The following is a 19,979-nucleotide window of genomic DNA, read 5'->3' as shown; positions in this document are numbered from 1 at the left end:
CCCCTTTTCAACAAAACAAAAAAAAAACAAAGCAGGCCCCCACCCCCCCCAAAAAAAAAAAAAAAAAAACTCATGAAATAACTAACACCTACAAGGAGACCCAACAGACTGCATCTCAGATACAGTTGGCACCCTTTAGTTGCCCTCCCAATCCCGACTGAACTTGAAAAAGAAAAATTAAACAACTGTTCAACTACAGATCAGTAGTTTACAGAATACTAGAGCATTATTATGTCAATGAAATTTTGGTTGAGAAGATTGGAGGATCTTCAATGGCATCCCCCATATGTCGTCGGTCAATCTATGTAATCAGAGTCATGGATGAGTGAACAAGAAAACAATAGTTTTACTTTCAGGCCAATAGGACTAGACCATACATTGGAAAATTTTCTAATGATGAATCTCATCTGAAGAATGATAAAAGGCAGACAATGGCTTTTGAGTGAATCCATTACAAATGAATAATACATAGTATCCCCAAAAATAGCATATTTAGTTATTTTGTTTTGATGACTTCACTTGGAGTAACTCAAGTCAGAAAGTTACTTACAAATCTAGGGGTCCTAAAGATTCCCAGGAATTTGGATCATCGGGAGTCTCTGTAGTACCTTTAAAAAAAGATGCCATTGTTCTTCCAGGCTGATTTTTCCCAAGAGGAAAGTTCCAAAATGAATCAGAATTCTCAAAAAATATGTAGAACAGAACAGCTGAGGCCAAAAACAGCCCCAAAAGAACCAAGTAGAGCTGCCACTCTGTAGGAAGAGACAAATGTCAACTTTCAATATCCATAAAGTTTTACAACAGTCAAGTGTATGTGTGGGTTTTTGTGCACCCGCACAGGGAGGTGTGTGTGTGTGTGTGTGTGTGTGAGAGAGAGAGAGAGAGACCTTTCCAATCAGCTGGCACGTTTAGCTTTGTTACAACAGCTCCCCATTGACTAGAGGTTGAAAGTACCACCCTGCAGAGTTGTGTAAATTAAATCAAAGCCAACAAATTCAAGATCGCATTAAGTAATAGAAAACAAAAGATAAACCTCGTAAATTATATTATCTGGGGATACAAGCATGTAGACCAGAAACATAACTCTCCCCCCCCCCTCCTCCCCCAAAAAAAATCATAATAAATAAATAAAGAATGGGGACACCTTATATAAGAGAGAGAGAGAGAGAGAGAGATGCAAACTTAGTCAATCACATTGATAAATTGTTTATAACGTTATATTCCAATTTCTTGCTCAAAGGTAGAAGCCCCAATTTTTGGCCATTTCATGCTTTAATTACGAAAGTTGGACGAATATCAGCACATACACATACATAGATTAGGTTTACTGCAGTGAACGCAAGAGAGAGCAAATTTTATGTGAGAGAAAGCTGCGTTCAAAGACATGCCTTTCGATATCCACAAGTGCATATGAAATATTTACATGACAAGTGTCTAGATGAGAAAAATCTAAAAGAAGGATAAGTGCTCTAGCTGTATCCAGATAACTGCCTACCAAATCCACAACAGTATCTGACATGTCCAGATGAGAAAAATATCAGAGGATGAGTCCTATAAATCAACCAAAATAGTGGTCCAAAAACCAAGCCTGCTTGAGTGATTCCGGAGTTGGGCTGGGATTTCCAGCCTTTGGTCCAGGCTAAGGTTGAGAAATCCCATAGCCCAAGGTCAGGCCAGGCTAGGTGAGCCATTGGGTCAGCCAGGACAGCCCCAAGCCCGATGTACATGTAAACTGCTACCCCATGATCAAAATTTACCAAAATGTACCAAAATTTTTCAGTTTCAACAGAAGTGGAAATGAGAGCGAAATCCAAAATTTTGAACCTAGTATAAAGCATTCACATGTCACAATGATTATCTATAGACTACTACTACCCCATGACCAAAGCTCCATTCCTCTCTTCACCATCATTTTCATGAATATATTATATGTATTGGGCTACGATCAGGCCAGGCTGGGCCGGGTTAAATTGTTCCCACACAGACTAGGGAGGGTTGTGATCTTCCAGTCCAAGGTTGGGCTGGGCATGAGCTGGGCATAGGGGACCTCGAACATTTCTGAAAACCAAGGCCCAGCCGACCCGAGTTGCACCTCTAGGCCGAATATGCAAGGCAACAAATGTACTTCCATTTGCTCTTGTCACAATGATTATCTATAGACTACTACTACCCCATGATCAAAGCTCCAATCCTCTCTTCACCCTCATTTTCATGAATATATTATATGTTTTGGGCTACGATCAGGCCAGGCTGGGCCGGGTTGTGATCTTCCAGTCCAAGGTCGGGCTGGGCATGAGCTGGGCATGGGGGGGGGAGGACCTTGGACATTTCTGAAAACCAAGGCCCAGCCCACCTGAGTTGCACATCTAGGCCGAATATGAAAGGCCACAAATGTATTTCCATTTTGCATTCAGGCTACTTTTTTTTAGTCACCAGACTAACTGATTGGCATAAATAACATACCCAATGCAAGAACAGGATCAATGTTGAAAAATGATCAACATCCCACCTTCATGCCAGTATTTAAAAGGGCCACAACCCAGTGCAAGTACAGTTTACACAAGGTACCAAGAGCGGTGGAGTGCAAGTTGATCCTAACCTTCGGCATGTTTTTCACAGTGGCAGTATTAGACTTTAACCTATGTCTTCAGGCTGGTAGGCTGATTTTTTTATGACTGCACCAAGTAACAGCCCCTGCTTTCATGCTATTAATTCAAATCAGATTTTTGAAAGAAAAAATTCCTTAATCAATTGATCAAGACAAAGTTCCTGTTCTTTTTCTCTTCTATTCCAGGGTAGGGGGGATTGAAGGAACGATTGGCTAAACTTATTTTATTTATTTATTGTTTTCTCAACATGTCCAATCCAGAATTCCAACAGCTGCAAAGCTTACTTCTTTGGTAATATTTAAACAGATGTTCACCGCATCACCCCATGGCAAGGATGAGAGATCCCCATCAGTAATGGAAAAATGAGGAAGTAAAATGGCAAGGGCAAAAAGTGCATACCCAGTGCACGAGGCTCCCGTCACTGCGGTGTCTGGGACGGGTCATAATGTACGCAGCCTTACCCCTGCTATTGCAGAGAGGCTGTTTCCAGACTTGAACCCGTGACCACTTGGTCACAATGGAGCAACTTTACCATTGCACCAAGGCGGTAAGTAAATAAGGGGTTAAGATTTCCAGATCTGCACAGACCACGTAACCCTACCTGGTCTGCACAATATCAGCCACGTGATAGAATCATAGTTAGCAAGGTGATGCCTAGGCATCCAGGCGCCTTGGTTGCCTAGGTAGGCCTTGGATGCCTCAGTCACCTAGGTGGTGTCACCTTGCTTTTATGCTCCCTTCAACATCTTAGGTTGCCTAGATGCCGTGACAACTATACAAGATTGGATGGGGCTGGAATTTTGTGGATAAGTAGACCAACTGGCCCCCTGCCACATGTCAAGTTTTAGGCCAAACAGAGTTCACCATGTGGCAAAAATATGCAGTGAAAAATCTGGGAATAAAAGGATGCATGGACCATCTATTGTGTGCATAGACATACACGGGAAAGTAAATGTTTGAATTTAAGGCTCAAATTTAACACAGCCAATCTAAATCCTTTCCTAAATATCCAACTGTCAGAATCACCATATCATCATTTCAAGTGGCACAACTGTCTGTATACCAGGTAAGATCCCTGATCTGTGCAGACCAAGCAACCTTCCCCCGTAAATGAGTTCTGTACATAAAGATTTAATTATAATCAAAAGCAGAACTCTTCATCCTATTTCTTACACCACAATATGATGTAAATAAATCACTTAGAGGGCTTGTTTTATTGAAAATAAGCTTTGGGTTGGGTTACGTACTTATGTAGGTGTTGGGCTTTTGATCCCATGGGTTTATTTTGTAATTGGCCAATTTAATGAGCCTAAGGATTTACTTCCTTAATTTAGTTAGAGTCATATTTTGAGTTTGTTTTCTTTATTATTTCACTTTCTTAGCCAATTTAGGTTACCTTATTAATTGAGGATAGGGTTAGGTCTTTCATTTTTAGTGTCTTAAGTCTATTTTTGAGTATTCTACATAAGTTTGTAAGGAAGGACAACATGGTACACGAATTTGGTTAATGAAATAGTGGCTTTAGCCTTTGTTAAAAATCCTGAGATAGGTTGGGTGAGACGCCCAGGGTGTGCTAAGATAATCATCCCCTTCCCTAACCCCCTCCATCGATCTCCAATCAAGCTCCATTCAAGTTTCAATTCTGCCATAGCTGATTTCTTGAAGAAACTTATTCAGTTGGTGGAATTTCTCAGCAAGGTTCAAGATATATCAAACAACAAGTACATCTAAAATTGAAATTCTGCAATCATTCTTCTTCCCTTCTAGAAGGTCACATGCAAGGTGATTTTCGCGAGAATTCTACCCAGCCAAATCTAACTGTTAGAACCTGCTGGAATTTGATCGAATCTTCCTCAAACCCTAAGAGAGACTTGATCCAAATCATAGTTATCAAGGCAGGAAGGCGACCAAAGCGTTTTAGAGGGTAAAAATCAAGGCAACACCGCCAATGGCGACAAGGCGTCCAAGGCGACCAAGGAGCTTGGACGCCATGGCATTGCCATGGCGATGCCGTGATAACTATGATCCAAATTTCATTACCATCAGCCGATTGTCCAAAATTACCCTTTTACCCCTCAATCCTATTTCTACTAGGATTCCTCAATAACTTCAGATTTAGTCATCTGATTTAACTCTAACTTTCAGCATCTCTTCTCTCCCATATAATCCACACTCTCCTAACTTAACCCTAACATCTAACCCTACATCCCATCAAACTGTAACCCTAATTTTACAATTTTCACATATTTGAACTAGCCCAATTACCCATTCAAGAACAGATCCTGGTTATTGGTTCTAGCTGGTATTCTAGCCATCTAGAATTACATTACAATGATTGCATATGAGCTGTATAGTAATAGACTATCTCATTTCAAACATCCTTTAATGCAAAAAAAATCAACAGTAATAATGCATGGTACAAGATGTCGGCGAGATCTCGCTATTATCTCGGTTTCGATGGATCTCGAGACGAGAACATAGTCGATACCTAAATACTACAATAAAATCTCAACCGAGATCTCGGTATCTCGTCGAAATCTCGAGCTCGTCGAAATCTCGAGCTATTTCTCGGTTTCGACCTTATTGCAGCTTATAAAACACCACAACTCGACAAGATCTTGCCTCTCTCTCTCGCCTGTCTCGCCTCTGTAAAGGGGAAACTCCATCTTTGGGTGATTTTTTTTCATTTCTTTTGGCAAATCACACCTCCAACACCTCACCAAAGCCGGTCATTATGATGATCCGGCCTGCCTGACACTCGTTTTAGTACTAGCTTGTATTTATTTAATCTACGTGACTATGTCTCTTTGCAAGTTTCTAACAATTATGAACAAACAGCCGAACCATCAGTCCATCACTATGTAGAATGTAATGGTTAAATGGTTTATGGTTTGATGCATTTTAGTTCCTAATGCTTATTAAAGTTGTTTTGCACTTTTACTTTGATTATATGAGTTCTAAATATTGTGTGGAATAGCCTAGGGTAGACCTCATGTACACCGTAAACTACCAACTTAGGGTCCGTAGTCAAAGTACCATTTTGGGTTTGAATTTGTAAAAACTAATGGTTCCATTGTGTTTAAAAGGCCTAAAATAGGGAGCGTGTCAAGTTTCAGCTCCTATCTTAGCCATATGGCCACCGCAACCTACCATCGAGTTGAGAAAAAAAAACATACATGATCTCACCGAGATCTCGGTTTCGTGGCCTGGCGAAATCGAGACCTAAAACCTTGGTAACATGCAATCTAGAAAATTTTATCTGTCTGAACTCTTAGACATTTGTGACCATCAAAAAGCAATAAGACATTGGATGATAAGAAATTCATCAAATTACAGAGTAGGAAATCTAGGAGGGACTCTAGTTTGGTGGCTGATAAGATAAAGTACAGGATAAATTTGAGTATAATGTGGCTTAGTCACTGAAAAGAAGAGTGAGAATTTGGCGTAAATATAAAATAATGATAAGAGTACATATAAATAATCAAATAAATGAAAAACAAAAAAATGATATGGAATAACAGAAAAAATACAGAATTATGTGGCAAAGTAAGCATATTAGACAACTAACAGAAGAGAAGGGGGGGGGGGGGGGGAGTTGCTATATATCTTCCAAAAGTTTGTGGCATATGAGGATTTAAAAAAGGCATAAGAGACCAGATTGGTTGGTATCAGCAGCATCGGCTGGATCAAGGCCACCAATCCGAAATTTTGAAAACTTGGTGGCATACACAGTAAACATATAAAATCATATATGAATTATTAAATCTTGCAGTACACAAAAAACCACATTGCACAACACATGCCATCCTAGAGAGTAGAATGAATGCATTGGAAAATTATAGTTAAAAATTTTCAGTCTAGATAGAACTCAGTTTATTCAAGCTGTTACTCAATGATACATAGTCAGACGCAAAAAGTTAAACATAAATTAGGCACCCAGAAAACCATAAAGAATAAAAGAGTGCAACCCCAACAAACAAATGGAATTTTTCCTTTCTACTGAAAAATAATTTTCATCAATCAGTACCCCCCAAAAATTGCCTTCAATTGTAGCAGAAAGAACTCCTTATTGATGTTTCCTGCAAGTGCCCTGTGTTATCTATTGAGGAACCTGTAGTCAAGTCTAAGGTCATTACATTGAACTCAAATCAATAAAGCCATGATTCAAGTGCTCGTAGTCATGTATTATATCTATAATCTGTGCATTCCATACGATATCATCCTATTCCATTATATGAACCAGAATATCCTAAGATAAGAGAGAATGCTTGGGATGCCTCGTGACACCTGACTGATGGCATCCAACTAGAGATTTCTTCCTAAAGAAGATCAAGGGATTATTCTTTTTCGATGCATGCAGCACAAATATGGCTTGATGATTTATCAGATGGTGCCGACAAATATAGTTCTGGATGAAATTTCAGGCAACCACAGGTAGATAAGTTGGAATAGATGTGGCCATGGTGGATGAAAACATAGTTTCCCAGAGGAGAAGGGTTGCAACTCAGGATAGGCTCTCAAATGATGTGGCATTTGATTCTAATCCATGTTTAAAACCACACCTTTCATATGAGGGCATTTTATTGAATCAAAATCCTTGGGAAAAATGGGTTAGCCAATTGGAAAGGAATTCCAATCATATAGTAAAATATTAAATATTACGGAAAAGGACTGTCTGGGAGTGTGGCCCCTGTGCCCAGACGGGTGAAATGACCATACAGCCCACCATGAAAGGCGGGAATCCCATACTTGTTGATGCTTCCATGCAGGCTATCATTGGCCTTCATGCTGGCGCAGGGGCCACGCTCCCGGACAGATAATACGGTTCCCTAAATATTATTACCGAAATATCTTTCTCCAAAATTGGTATTTAAAAGAAGCAGGGAGGGGAATGGAGCTCTATCTCCACCGGCCACCTTAGAGATGCCCTCGACATTAGATATGTTCAGCTTTGGTGCTCTTACATTCTGCTCCTAGATTTGTTATTGTTCTTGCTCCAGAACTGTGGCACTTAGTTCACCTCATTTTTATCTTTTCAATTCTAACATAACTCAAAGGCCATGAGACTAACAAAAACATTCTTTTAACATATCCAGTCATCAAATACCAAAAGGACTATGACAACACAGTAACAACACAAGCTTCAAAAGCTTCAAGTCAATAATTGTAGCCAGCAAAGAAAGTGATTCTAATGTCGATCCAAAGAAAAAGAAAAGCGAAGTGATTCTTATATGTATAACAGACATTATTAAAATGTCAAGATGAGTTTGTGAAAACTTTTGCTTAATTTTTTATCCAACCTCTTCTTTCTCCAAATGAATTAAGGGCCCAATTGAATGTGAAAATGTGGAAAACAAAAAAGGTTACATTAGTACAAAAATTTAGGAAGGTATAGATATCTTTCTATTACTGAAACTTTAATTTTTAGTGGAGTTTACCTTTCACTAGGGCAAAACTCTACCAATGATATGTATGTTCCAAGATGAAGCCTCTTGCTCCAGTGGCAGATCTCCATTTTCTTTACATTAATTACACATATATCACCTTCCTTGCTTCCCCTGTATAAGTCAAAAGAAGCACCCTTGTCAAGGGAAATCACAATCTTAATGCTACAATGAACATGTTATATTGAACAAGGAAAGAAGTCAAAGAACTAAGAAATCCATGTACCACGTTAGAAAGCATAGAACAGTATAAGAAAGAAGATCGTGACAGCTACTACAGCAAACCCAAAACAACTAATTTATCTACCAACATAAGTGTACCAAATGTCCATCAGAAGGAGAATAATATCCAAAAATTGCAGGCATGTTTGTTCTTTGATCACAAATGTTTCACTCTGGGTAGTCAGTAGTCACAGCATATACAGGAATGGTGTATCATAACAACAAATTATTTTGACTGAGGGCCTCATTTACAAGATTTTGCCAATAAGTTGGCCATCTGTGAAAAAGAAAGGAAATAAATAGTAATATAGCTGCCTACAAAATGGCTGATATATTTGACATAATGCCTTAGCGAGTTGCCTAGAAAGAAACCTATAGGACAGAGAAAACAAGGCATTGATTAAAATGTCAGTCATGAGCTAAAATGAGGCAACATCATGTACAATCAATACAAAAAATTCTCCCCTTAAGTTAGATGGCTCAGAAGAAACCCTTCAACACTACTTGCAAAGGTTGAGCTTTTGAAAGTGGTTTAGCTTGGATCAAGTTCTAATTGCATAAGAGATTCATGAATGCCTTTTTAAAGACTTAATTGGCAATGATTTCTTCTCTATGAAGGGTAACCCTAGAAAAGAAATGAATAACAGATGCCAATGTAGCTGGAGATAGAATTGCAAATGTTGTCCAGAATATCTCAGCAGTCGAACCATTGTGAGAATTTAGTCCAATTTTGTTTCCTAATTGGTCAAGCTAAAGTGAGCAGAGCTCAAGAACCAAGTGATAGGTGTTTGGTGTCCCTGAGAGCAACTGTGTCAGATGGTTGTCCTTAATAGAGCAATAGAATTACACAAAAAATTTCAGAGGAGGGTTCAACAAGGCAGAGGATTGTGGTAGAAATATCACCAACCCTTATAAGCCAACTTGACCAGCTCTTCTTCAAGCTAGAACATGTTTTTGTTTATAAATAAAGTGAAACAAAAAACTTTTCCATTTTATACATGAGCAATCTGAAAATAGAATTGCACAAACTTTTCCATTTTATACAAGCCAACTGAACAGAACTTCTTCCACTAGTACATGTAGAGTTTTTTTTAATATATAGACTGCCCTAAAAACAAATCCATTTTATAAAAAATTCAGTTTCCTTCACATCTTAGTCATGCAATGAAAGGGACCACCCAAGTGCCAATTGCAAGTAAAACATATGAATGGGACCATCTAGCAGGTAGAAGACCAGCGAAAGAAATTCAACTTTAAATTAAATTCATTTTCAGACCACCTCAAAATGGAGAAAATTATTGCACAAGTGCAAGCTTGGACCAAGAAGAGCCTGCCCAAAAGTTTCGAGGCTTAGGCTGGGCTTTTCAGCCTGCAGGCTGTGTTAGGGTTGAGCCCTCTAGCCAAACTTGGCTCAGCCCATATGTATGTAAATAAAAAGGGTTTTCTTCCCCATCACTATGCCTAGTGAAGTATAATGCTTCACTATTTGCCACATGGCAGTACATGGGTTAGTCCATATGATAGAGGACCAGGCAAGCATCTCATTGGTACAATTTCAGCTTGTAATGATTAGAAGTAGTAGTTAAAATTACAAAAGATGCCATTTTGTATTTTATATTCATCTCCATTTGATGGCATTTTGGTAATTTTACTAAAACTTCGAATCAGAGTTTGAACAACTATCCTTGTTTACTTTGGACTAAAATTTGGCCATTAAATGTATGTGGGGTCCTCTATCACATGGACTAACCCATGTACTGCCATGTGGCAAATAGTGAAGCGTTATACTTCACTAGGCATAGTGACACCTAGAAGGACCGATATAAAAATGTAGATAATGTATGTCTCATACAATAAAGACCATTGATTACGCACCATACTTTACATTCAACTACAGACCTTTGATTTGGTATACCAGATATACATAAAAGCAGATTAGTCTAATACAAGGGATCCTGCAACATGAAATACGGAAAAAATAGGGAATGGCCCGGCTCGAGCCTGGACCTGGGCTTTAGGATCCTGCCCCAGGTCCAGCCCAGCCCGGCTCGAACCGATTGTCCATAGTCTGAAATATTGTATAATCAGCATACAGCATTAGTAAACATCGAAACCATACGTAGCACACACCGAACATAAAATACTTATGTGAGAACCCCAATCAATGACAGAGCAACAACAACTAGATAGCTTGAGAAGCAACTGGAAAGAAATGCTAAATAACAATGATCCTGACACTGATGTTGTGGCTTTTGAAATAAAGAAATAAGCAAATTGAAAGAGATCAAATGTGCCAGTCAGCCTTAAAAAGGCTAAAAAGCTCCCACTAAACATAGCTACAGAACTAAAACTTCAGCGAGATCCAGCAGGGCAAGATACACTCTAAAATATTAAAATCTCACATAGAACCGCAACATAATCAACAAATGGTAAAGAAATGAGTACTTACAGTCCAAGATATTTTCCATCCAAGCTGATGGACAGGACAGAAACAGACTTTCTAGGTAGCTTTTTATGCCCAATTCGATTCCAAGTGCTAATATCCCAAACTGCAACAACTGCTTTATCACCTGTTTTCATATTTTCATATCCAATCAAATTCAGAATACAAAAAAAACCAATGATAGGATAGAAAATATGGTATACGAATTCTCTAAAAGCATGCAGACCGTTTTGGACAGTGCAAAATAAGAACGGCTTGGTCCCATCCCTGGAAAAGCGACAACATTCAATCTTCTCATCCTGCAACAGAACACAGATAATGCATTCAGATCCACAGAAGGTAAGAGAAAATTCTGCACAATACTATTAGCATTACTTGATGAGAAGGGAAAAAAGAAAATGGAAAAGCAAACCCAGACCGAGCTACGAGTCAAAGATGCCAAGGGAACACCATCACTGGTACTCCATACTCGTGCAGAACCATCATTTGATGTTGAAGCAAGGTACTCTGAGTCTAGGCTGAAGCATAAAAAGATTATTTATGACATTTATAATGATATGATCAGATAATATAATAGAAGATGCATGAATAATCCAATGAATGAACAAGTGTCTGATGCATACCCATGAGAGGGTGGGGAGAGATGCATATATATATATATATATATATATATATATATATATATATGTTTTCATTCATATCTTATTTTTTTCTTTTTCTTTTTTTTTGGGTCTAATCATTATTACAGAAACAAATATAAATAGGAAAAATCCGCGCATTCTTGTATGGTAAACTTGAGTTATGGCTGACTCACAACTGATTTGGAATAACTTAACCCATGGCCCACTAAACTACAAACTTAGGACAATAGACTTGCCAAATTTATGTTTTAACCAGCTGACCAAGAATTTCTCAATTGCCTTGCAACAAAAAGATCTATTCCCTAGACCCACTTAAGTACTCCAAATACCGTAAGGGTATCTGTAAGTTCAGATTTCGGACAAACTTTCCAATATCAATTTTCAGGCACTAGCTTGCAAAATGAACCATCAATTAACATTATTACTTTGGGGTGGCAACCAGGCAGGTTAAAGCAGGTACCCATCATAGTTGTAAAGGCGTCGCCTAGGTGGCCTTGGCATCCAGGCGCCTTGATAACTAGTTCTGTCTTGGTCGCCTAGGCTGGCGTTTTGGTCGTCTAGATCGCTTTGTTTGTGTCGTCTAGCATCCAGACCCCCTCCACCGCCTTGGGTCGCCTAGACGCTGTGACAACTATGGTACCATTCCCTTCTGCTCCTAATGGATCAGGTATGAAATGACCCTTATAGGGTAAGGGTCATGTATGGTATCTAAAAAAGTCAGTTACCCGTTTCACCACATCCCCTCCCAACCCTGTCTAAACCCATGGGTACCTGTCCTGGTTACCTCATAAAACTAGGTAGTGTGATGCATGTTTTGCAGGGATCATCAGGTATGGTATTGCTGATACCCATACTGAGCCCACCTCGCTGTCATTCCTATTGTTACAGACAATAAAGGTCAGCATCGCTTCCTCTGAATGACTGCTACTTTTAACTACATGGGGGGAAAAGGGGGGGTGAGAGAGAGAGAGAGGGTAATTGTGAAAATAACTCGTTCATCAGTAATTAACGGAAGAAGTCCAGAAGAAATAGTTCCTTGGAGTGTATGAGTTTCATGCAAGATAAGACTAAGATGGTATCCTCCTCCCCCAACAAGAAAAAAATAACTGGGTGAGACAGGTCTGACAATCATCTGCAGAGTTCGAACTTGAACAGTGAATGCACTCTTTTTTCATCCCCCCTCCAAAGAAAATAAGAGTGAGAATGCAAGAAAGAGGGGAGGAATCTCCAGACAGTTCCAAGTGTGCAAAAGCAAACAGGTAAATATTCAGTGGCACTTCTTTGAGTAGATACACGTATAATAGAAACATAAAGGATGATCATGATCTTGTTTACATTATCCTCAGAAATTAATGTTTTCTTTCACCTGTGCAGAAGTATTCATACATAAAAGGGTAAATTATGTATGTATGGATGTATGGATATATATACAAAGCTTAACTATACAAAATAATGAGGAACTCTGGTCCTTACCTAATATCCAGATCTCGGAAAGACTTGTGCGCTCTTGGCTCATCTAAAATTATGCGCAGGCTTGGCCATTCAAAAATCCTAAGACACCCATCCTACAGACAACAAAGAAATACACCAAGATACATCAGGTACCACATACAAAATTTTACCACGAACAAAATTTTCATTACAGAACCTACGGTATCACTTACAGTCATGAGTACCACATAAAAAACTTTACAGCTAAATAAATTCACTACATAAACTATGTTATCATACACTCATGAGCACCAGTTCCGTCCTTTAAAAAAATATTTAGAATACACTCTATTCAGGATAACAACTTAACTGTGGGAAAGAGAGAGAGAGAAAGAGTCCCAATGCACGAGGTTCCCGCTATTGCAGGGTCTGAGAGGGGCAAATGTGCGCAGCCTTAGCCCCACTTCGTAAAGAAGCTGTTTCCATGTTTCAAACCCGCAAGCTAATGATTGCAATAGCACAATATATATAAGTTGCCTATATTTCCCTCTTTTCTTCCCCTCTTCCTTTCTCCATTTTTCCCTCTTGAAATTTCGGCAGGGTAGTAGAATGTGATGCTCATATGAGCTTCCTTTTTATTCTCTTTTGTTTGATAGTAAAATCCCTAAATTGCCCCCTTCCTAGCTTTACTCCCTTCCCCACTCACCCAATAGGGAGCTTGCATGTTCTACCTAACTTTTTGGGGTTCCCATGCCACCCTCTAATGCAAACCCGGGAGGGTAAGCAAGCCAAGATCGAATCTGGAAGAGAATAGGGGTAGGTAGAATGAAGATAGATAGATAAGCTGCAGATGAAGATATATAGGTGGCAGCCTAAAGTGGGTTGCCCAACCGTCGGAGTCCCACCTTGATCCCACTTGAGTCTCACAAACAAAAGTTCTCAAAGAGAGCAATTTGTTTTCAATTCATTGTTGCCTATTGAAAGCAGCCAGGACATGCATTATATAGAGATTGAAATATTGAGTACAGCAAAATAATCATTAAAGAGACCCTAGAATTCCAAAATCCCTTTGGAATTCCCCCCCACCCCCCCCCCATACATAGATAACAAGTCCTAGATATGGAAAACTGCCCCCAAGACCTAGAAAGTTGTTCCCAAGACATAGGAACTACAAACAAGACTTCGAAAACTGATAATGGAAGGCACTTAATGCTGCCTTGGAATTCAAAAAGACAAATACTAAAAACTAGGAGATACTCTAGCGGCTATTAGACTTCTACCTAGAAACATGAAAGGACACTTAAATAAACCTAGGAAATATGAAAATAAGCTACTACTAAGCCTAATCCCGTATGCCTTCCTTGTACCCACATTTTAGGCCCATTAAAGTTGCCCATTACAAAGAAAACACATGAAATCAAAGGCCCAACGCATACATAAACCCACTCAAGGCTTATTTTCAATAAAATAAGCCCATTATGTGACTTATCTGCATCACCCTCACTCCTGTTCTCTATTTTCCATGCAACCTACAACCCCAATGGACCATACTAGACCAATTGAACACCTTTTGAACCTGATAACCCAAAATACCTTATAATTGGCCCCTTAATCCCATTTAGGCTATTTTGACTAATGCCAAATTATAATGTACTCAACTCATCAGTTAATTATTTTGATTATATAAATATGTATATGCGTTCATACAAATAGGTCAGAAGCAAGCAGACTCAAAGGCGGGTCAAACCCACATAAGCAAAGGGGGAGACACAAATCACATTATTTGAAATATACCTATTGACCAAATATTAAATTTCCAATTCAATATTTTGGTTATATGAGCATAATAATGCCATAACTAATTTTTTTTTTTTATATATATATATATATATAACAAGATGAAAGTAGGCAAGACACCAGGTCCGGATGATATCCCAAATAGAAGTGTGGAAAGCCCAAGGACTTTGTGGGGTACATTGGCTAACCAAGTTATTTAACAAGATTATGAGCACAAGAAAAATGCCAGATGATTGGAGGAGAAGCATTGTAGTTCCAATTTACAAAAATAAGGATGATGTCCAGAACTGCAATAACTATAGAAGCATAAAACTAATGAGTCACACTATGAAACTCTGGGAGAAGGTTATTGAAGCCCGAAGAGAGACTCATATCTCGAAGAATCAATTTGGTTTTATGCCAGGTAGATCCACGACAAAAGTTATCTACCTACTAAGAAGGCTTATGGAAAGATGTAGAGCTAACAAGAAGGATCTCCATATGGTCTTTATTGACCTGGAGAAAGCCTATGACAGAGTCCCTAGAGACCTAATCCGGCAGGTTCTTGAGAAGAGAGGGGTTTCGGGTAAATATATAGAAGTAATTAAAGATAGGTATGAGGGTGTGGTGAATGTGTACGATCTGTGGGAGACCAGGGCAAGGAATTCCCAATTACGGTTGGTTTACATCAAGGATCAGCCCTAAGTCCTTATTTGTTTGTGTTTATCATGGACGAGTTAACCAAGAACATCCAAGATGATGTACCATGGTGTATGCTCTTCACCGATGATATCATTTTGGTGGATGAGAGTCATGAGACAAAAGCAAGGATTATTACTAAGTTAGAGTTATGGAGATCGACCTTGGAAACAAGAGGTTTTAAGATTAGTAGATCAAAGACAAAGTATATGATGTTTATCTTTAGTCACACTTTGTGAGAATGATGACATGGTGAAAATTGAGGAGAGAGAGACACCCATAGTTCGAGAACTAGCGGCGAGATCTCGCCGAGTTTCTCGGCTTTTGGAAAAGCCGAGACGAGATTGCCTGCGAGTGTCAAAAGTGCAATATCTCAGCGAGAACTCAGATCTCGGTTTTGACCCATTTTTTTACCCACCTACCAGTTAAATACATTACCTAACTTGACAAAACTCAAGATATCTCGGCGAGATCTCGGATCTCGGGTTGACCTAAAGTTGAGGCTTCGAGTTGGAAAAAAAAAAACGCACCAACTCGGCAAGATCTTGACTCGTCTCGGTTTTTCCAAGAGCTGAGTTGGTACCGAGACCCGAGTTTTAGTACCTTGGAGATACCGCCATGTGACTATTTCAGATATTTGGGGTCTAGCATACATAAAGAAGGTGACATAGATGATGATGTTTCTCAAAGAATTAAAGTGGGATGGATGAAATGGAGGGGTGTAACTGGGGTACTGTGTGATCAACACAGGCCCCCTAAAGCTCAAAGGAGAGTTCTACAAGACTGTTGTCCGACCTGCTAAGATATATGGGGTGGAATGTTGGACAGTTAGAAGTGCCATTTAGCGAAGCTCTGTGTTGCAGAAATGATCTAGGGAGGAGTGACCTGATTCAGACTGAAAGAGCGGGCAGGCCTAAAATGATAATACATGAGGTTGTGAAGAAATGACATGCATAGTTTGGGTCTTGTGCGAAGTATGACCTCAGATAGAGCCTATTGGAGGGCAAGGATCCACATCGTCGACACCATGTAGCTGAGATACTCCTGATTTCCTAGACTATCCTCTTTTCTCTTACTTTCAACTTTCATCTTTCATCATTCATTTTTCATTTCTCACTTTTCTTAGCTCATTTCTTCATTTTTATTCTTCACTCCTTCTTACTTTCCTTTCCCTTTGTGTGGACCTCTGTTTTATTTAGTTTGCTCTGAATGGATCCATGTAGCCAACCCCATTTAGTTGGGATAAGGCTGAGTTTGTTGTTGTTGTTGTTGTTGTGTATTAAACAAGATCTAGTACTTAATATACTAGGAAGTTCTCAGCTGGCAAAGTCAAATATGTCAAAGCAGCTCAATTGATTAACAAAAAAATGTTCACACTTCCATCGTATAGATGGAAGTCATCTTCGAGATAAAGCACGAAAAGCTCAATATTTACATCAATTAAAAAAAATCTCAGATGTTGATATATGCAGACATATGAGATGCTAGACTCATTTTGCAAGAAGAGATAGTAGGTTGAATGCTTACCTCGCCACCTGAGGCAAACTTAGAACCATCAGTACTAAAAGCTAGACATTTCTGGGGACCAACATCTTGAAGAGGCGCTAGGTCTTTGGCCAACAGCTTTATACTTTCTTCCCGAACACACAACTCAAACACCCTGTGCATGTTTTACCCCAAAAAAAATTGTCATTAAATGTTACAGGTCAAATGAATATTTCTATCATATAAAAACACCATTAGTTCTACCAGTTTTAGAACAGAAAATACAGAATTTCCAAATAAAATAAATATTTGAAAGCAGGATCAGGAAGAGTTCATAGAATCATCCAGTAGTCATGCACACCAACTACAATTAAGAGATGCCAACTTATTAGGAGTTAATAAGACAATGGTTGGCGGATAAAATTATGTTTGCCATTTGAAACAAGATTCTCCATTTTGACAGTTGACGAAGAACTCTGGTACAAAAAATTTTAAAGGGAAGACAATGATCACTCCTTAAACTCAAGAAGGTAACTTAAGTTTCAAGCAGTGCCTTCTCCACATCATACTTAAGACAGACACAATAATCTTATTTTGCAGATCAGCTAAAAGAACATAAGTTCTCAGTGGTGTTTCCTAAGCTCAGTAGATAGAGATTTTGCTGCATACATGGACCCGTATTGGAAGCAATACTAATAAAAATTATAAGATATCAAAGAATGTAAACTTAGGTGATTTTACAAACTGATGAGGCATGCAAATCACAAACGGCAACACACCTGATTTGGGTTCAAAAGGTTTACAGATTGGCACTCAAGCGAGGGTACAACGATCCTATTCTACATCTCAAATTCATAGGATCCAAATATTAACACGCGAAGGGTCTCAATTTCAAATTTTGACAGATATTCTATGTTGGCCAAGAGACGGATTTATTACGTATTGAAAGGACCGATTATACAATTGCTGCATTTATCTGGGCTGTATTTATAAATTATAAATTTCCAAAAAAATAATACGAGAACTTTATTGGAAAGAAAAGAAGAAGAAACCCACTTGCAACCCGCGGTGGTGGTGGAGCAAACGATGTCGTCTCCACTGGGATGCACTGCAATGCTCACAGGATCGCCATCTTCGAGCACATATGTGGCCTTTGATGATTAAGAGAAAAAAGATGAGTTCTTGATAATAAAATAATAACAAAAAAGAAGCTAAAACCCTAATAAATATACAGAGAGAGAAAGGTAATGGAGCAACCTTTGGAGAAGACGAAAGGGAGAAAGTCTTGGCATCAAATGAGAAGATCTCAAGTACAGATGGAGAAGAATCACCGCGCCTCGACTTACCCAAGATCACTAGATGAGCTTTATCTGGCCTTCGAATCCATGAAGCACATGTCACCGACCCCTTGTGCAAAGCACTGCCTTCCATGAATCCACTACACACGAACGAAGGCGATACAGAATTGTAGTTGTTGATAAACCAGAAGAAGAGGAGACTCTTTTTCTGAGTTTGAAATTTTGAAATTCTCCTGCAACTGAAATCGAACTACGAATTTGTCGACGAAGAAGACAGCTTTTAAACCTCAATTTAAATTTCAACGAAGCAAAAACGATATTAGGGATTGGATTCATCATGATTCATGATCATCATATAACAGAAAGGAATATTCTGAAATGATTCCCTTTTATTTTTTTTGTGGTTTGACTTTTCATTAAATGGAAGAATTAAGAAGAAAAACCCAATCATAACTCATAAGAAAGTTGTTAAGAGTATTTAATTTCGTCTGGGCTTTTTTTCCACGAAAAGACGATAGTAATTCACTTCTCATTCACAAGTTCTGTTCTCTTTAGGGCAAGATTCAAAGTCCAACAACTGCTTAGCTCAGTTGGTGAGCCGTGGTGCGCTTCATGCCCATGCTCACCAAGAGGTCTCAAGTTTGAATTTCTTGGGTATCTTATCCCCTCCCGGTTCGATCCCCTCCCCCTTCTATCAACTATATATGTAAAGCTCCCAATTACCAAAAAAAAAGATTCAAAATCCAAGTACGAGACTCGGAATCGGTTATTGTCAGAAGTTTCGGATCGGGATTGGATCTATACAAATCGGTCAGGATCGATCAAAACATCCTCAAAATCGTTTTTTATGGATCTGGTCATGTATCAACCAAAGTTAGTGGATGTTTTGATCTCAGATCAGATCGTCCAATATTACCAGATCGGATCGGTCAATATCGGTTGGTGTCGGTCAATATAATATAAAAAATTTAAAAAAAAACCTAAAAACTTTGAAAAAATAAAATAGTAACCAGTCGGATCAATCAAGGATCAGATTGGATCGGCTTATCCAAGGAACAATCCAATCAAACCTTGTTGTATCGATCTAACCTCGAGATCAGCCTCGACCGATACCAATCCAATCTGACCAACATCGGCCGATCTGATCCGAGATTTAGAACCATGCTTTAGGGATGGATAATGCAGAGGCTGGTGGGCCTGATTGGGCCCCAGAGACCTTAGGGTAAATGATTGAAATTACCCATTTGTGAAGGAGTGTCTGGTGGGCCTTTGATTGAAAGGTTCAAGCCCATCTTATTGGGGATTGACTCATTCTTTCTTGTGTGTTTTATTTCTGTGAGGGTGTTTGAGTGTTTCTACAACAAAAAGAAAAAAGGGAAGTGAGGATGTCTATTTTGAACAGGAACCGAAAATTGAATAAGAGTCGAATGAGGCCATATTTGGTATGATTTCTATTTCAATTTCAAATTGATTTCATGAAATAGTCAACAAACACTCTTGTATGGCAATGACATCTACATGTACGAGTGAGTTAAATCCATCAAATCTTGTAGACAAATAAGATGGGTAAAAAATTAAGGGTAAAGTTGTTTGTAATCACCTCGGACTTATTTGACCATCCTATTTTACTTATGGGAGAATGTTTTCTATGCCGGTGGCGCAAGCTACGACCAGATACATGGGGGTGTGCAAAATGACCACCTTGCCCCTTGAATGGCAAGCCAATTTGTCTAGGCACAGGCTACGCTGCAGCACAAAGAACATGGATCGTTCTCCTCTCAGGTTCCCTGCCTGATCAGGTGCGCAGGTTCCTCTCATAGGAGGGGCAGAGACGACCTCATCCCCTACCCAAACATACTGCCCGAGGTGGGGTGAGGTCGTCATTTACGCCCTCCAATGAGAGAAACCTACGCACCTGACCGGGCAAGAAA

At 39.1% G+C, this 19,979-nt stretch overlaps 1 protein-coding gene across 1 annotated transcript; it reads right to left on the bottom strand.

The window, feature by feature from the left end:
* Positions 1 to 238: 238 nt before the first annotated feature.
* On the bottom strand, positions 239 to 18,232 carry LOC122653202 (SEC12-like protein 1). Its single transcript, XM_043847149.1, has 10 exons — positions 18,008 to 18,232; positions 17,807 to 17,901; positions 16,793 to 16,925; positions 12,833 to 12,924; positions 11,137 to 11,236; positions 10,945 to 11,017; positions 10,725 to 10,845; positions 8,048 to 8,167; positions 888 to 958; positions 239 to 752 (listed from the first exon to the last, which is right to left on the bottom strand). The coding sequence occupies exons 1-10, from the start codon at positions 18,179 to 18,181 to the stop codon at positions 547 to 549; spliced, it is 1,185 nt and encodes a 394-aa protein (XP_043703084.1). The 5' UTR covers positions 18,182 to 18,232; the 3' UTR covers positions 239 to 546.
* Positions 18,233 to 19,979: the final 1,747 nt, after the last annotated feature.

This window comes from Telopea speciosissima, chromosome 2 (assembly GCF_018873765.1).
Source record: "Telopea speciosissima isolate NSW1024214 ecotype Mountain lineage chromosome 2, Tspe_v1, whole genome shotgun sequence".
In the NCBI taxonomy this organism is placed as follows: Eukaryota; Viridiplantae; Streptophyta; class Magnoliopsida; order Proteales; family Proteaceae; genus Telopea; species Telopea speciosissima.
Note: the sequence above shows the minus strand (reverse complement) of the source record. Positions and strands in the feature narration are given on the sequence as shown.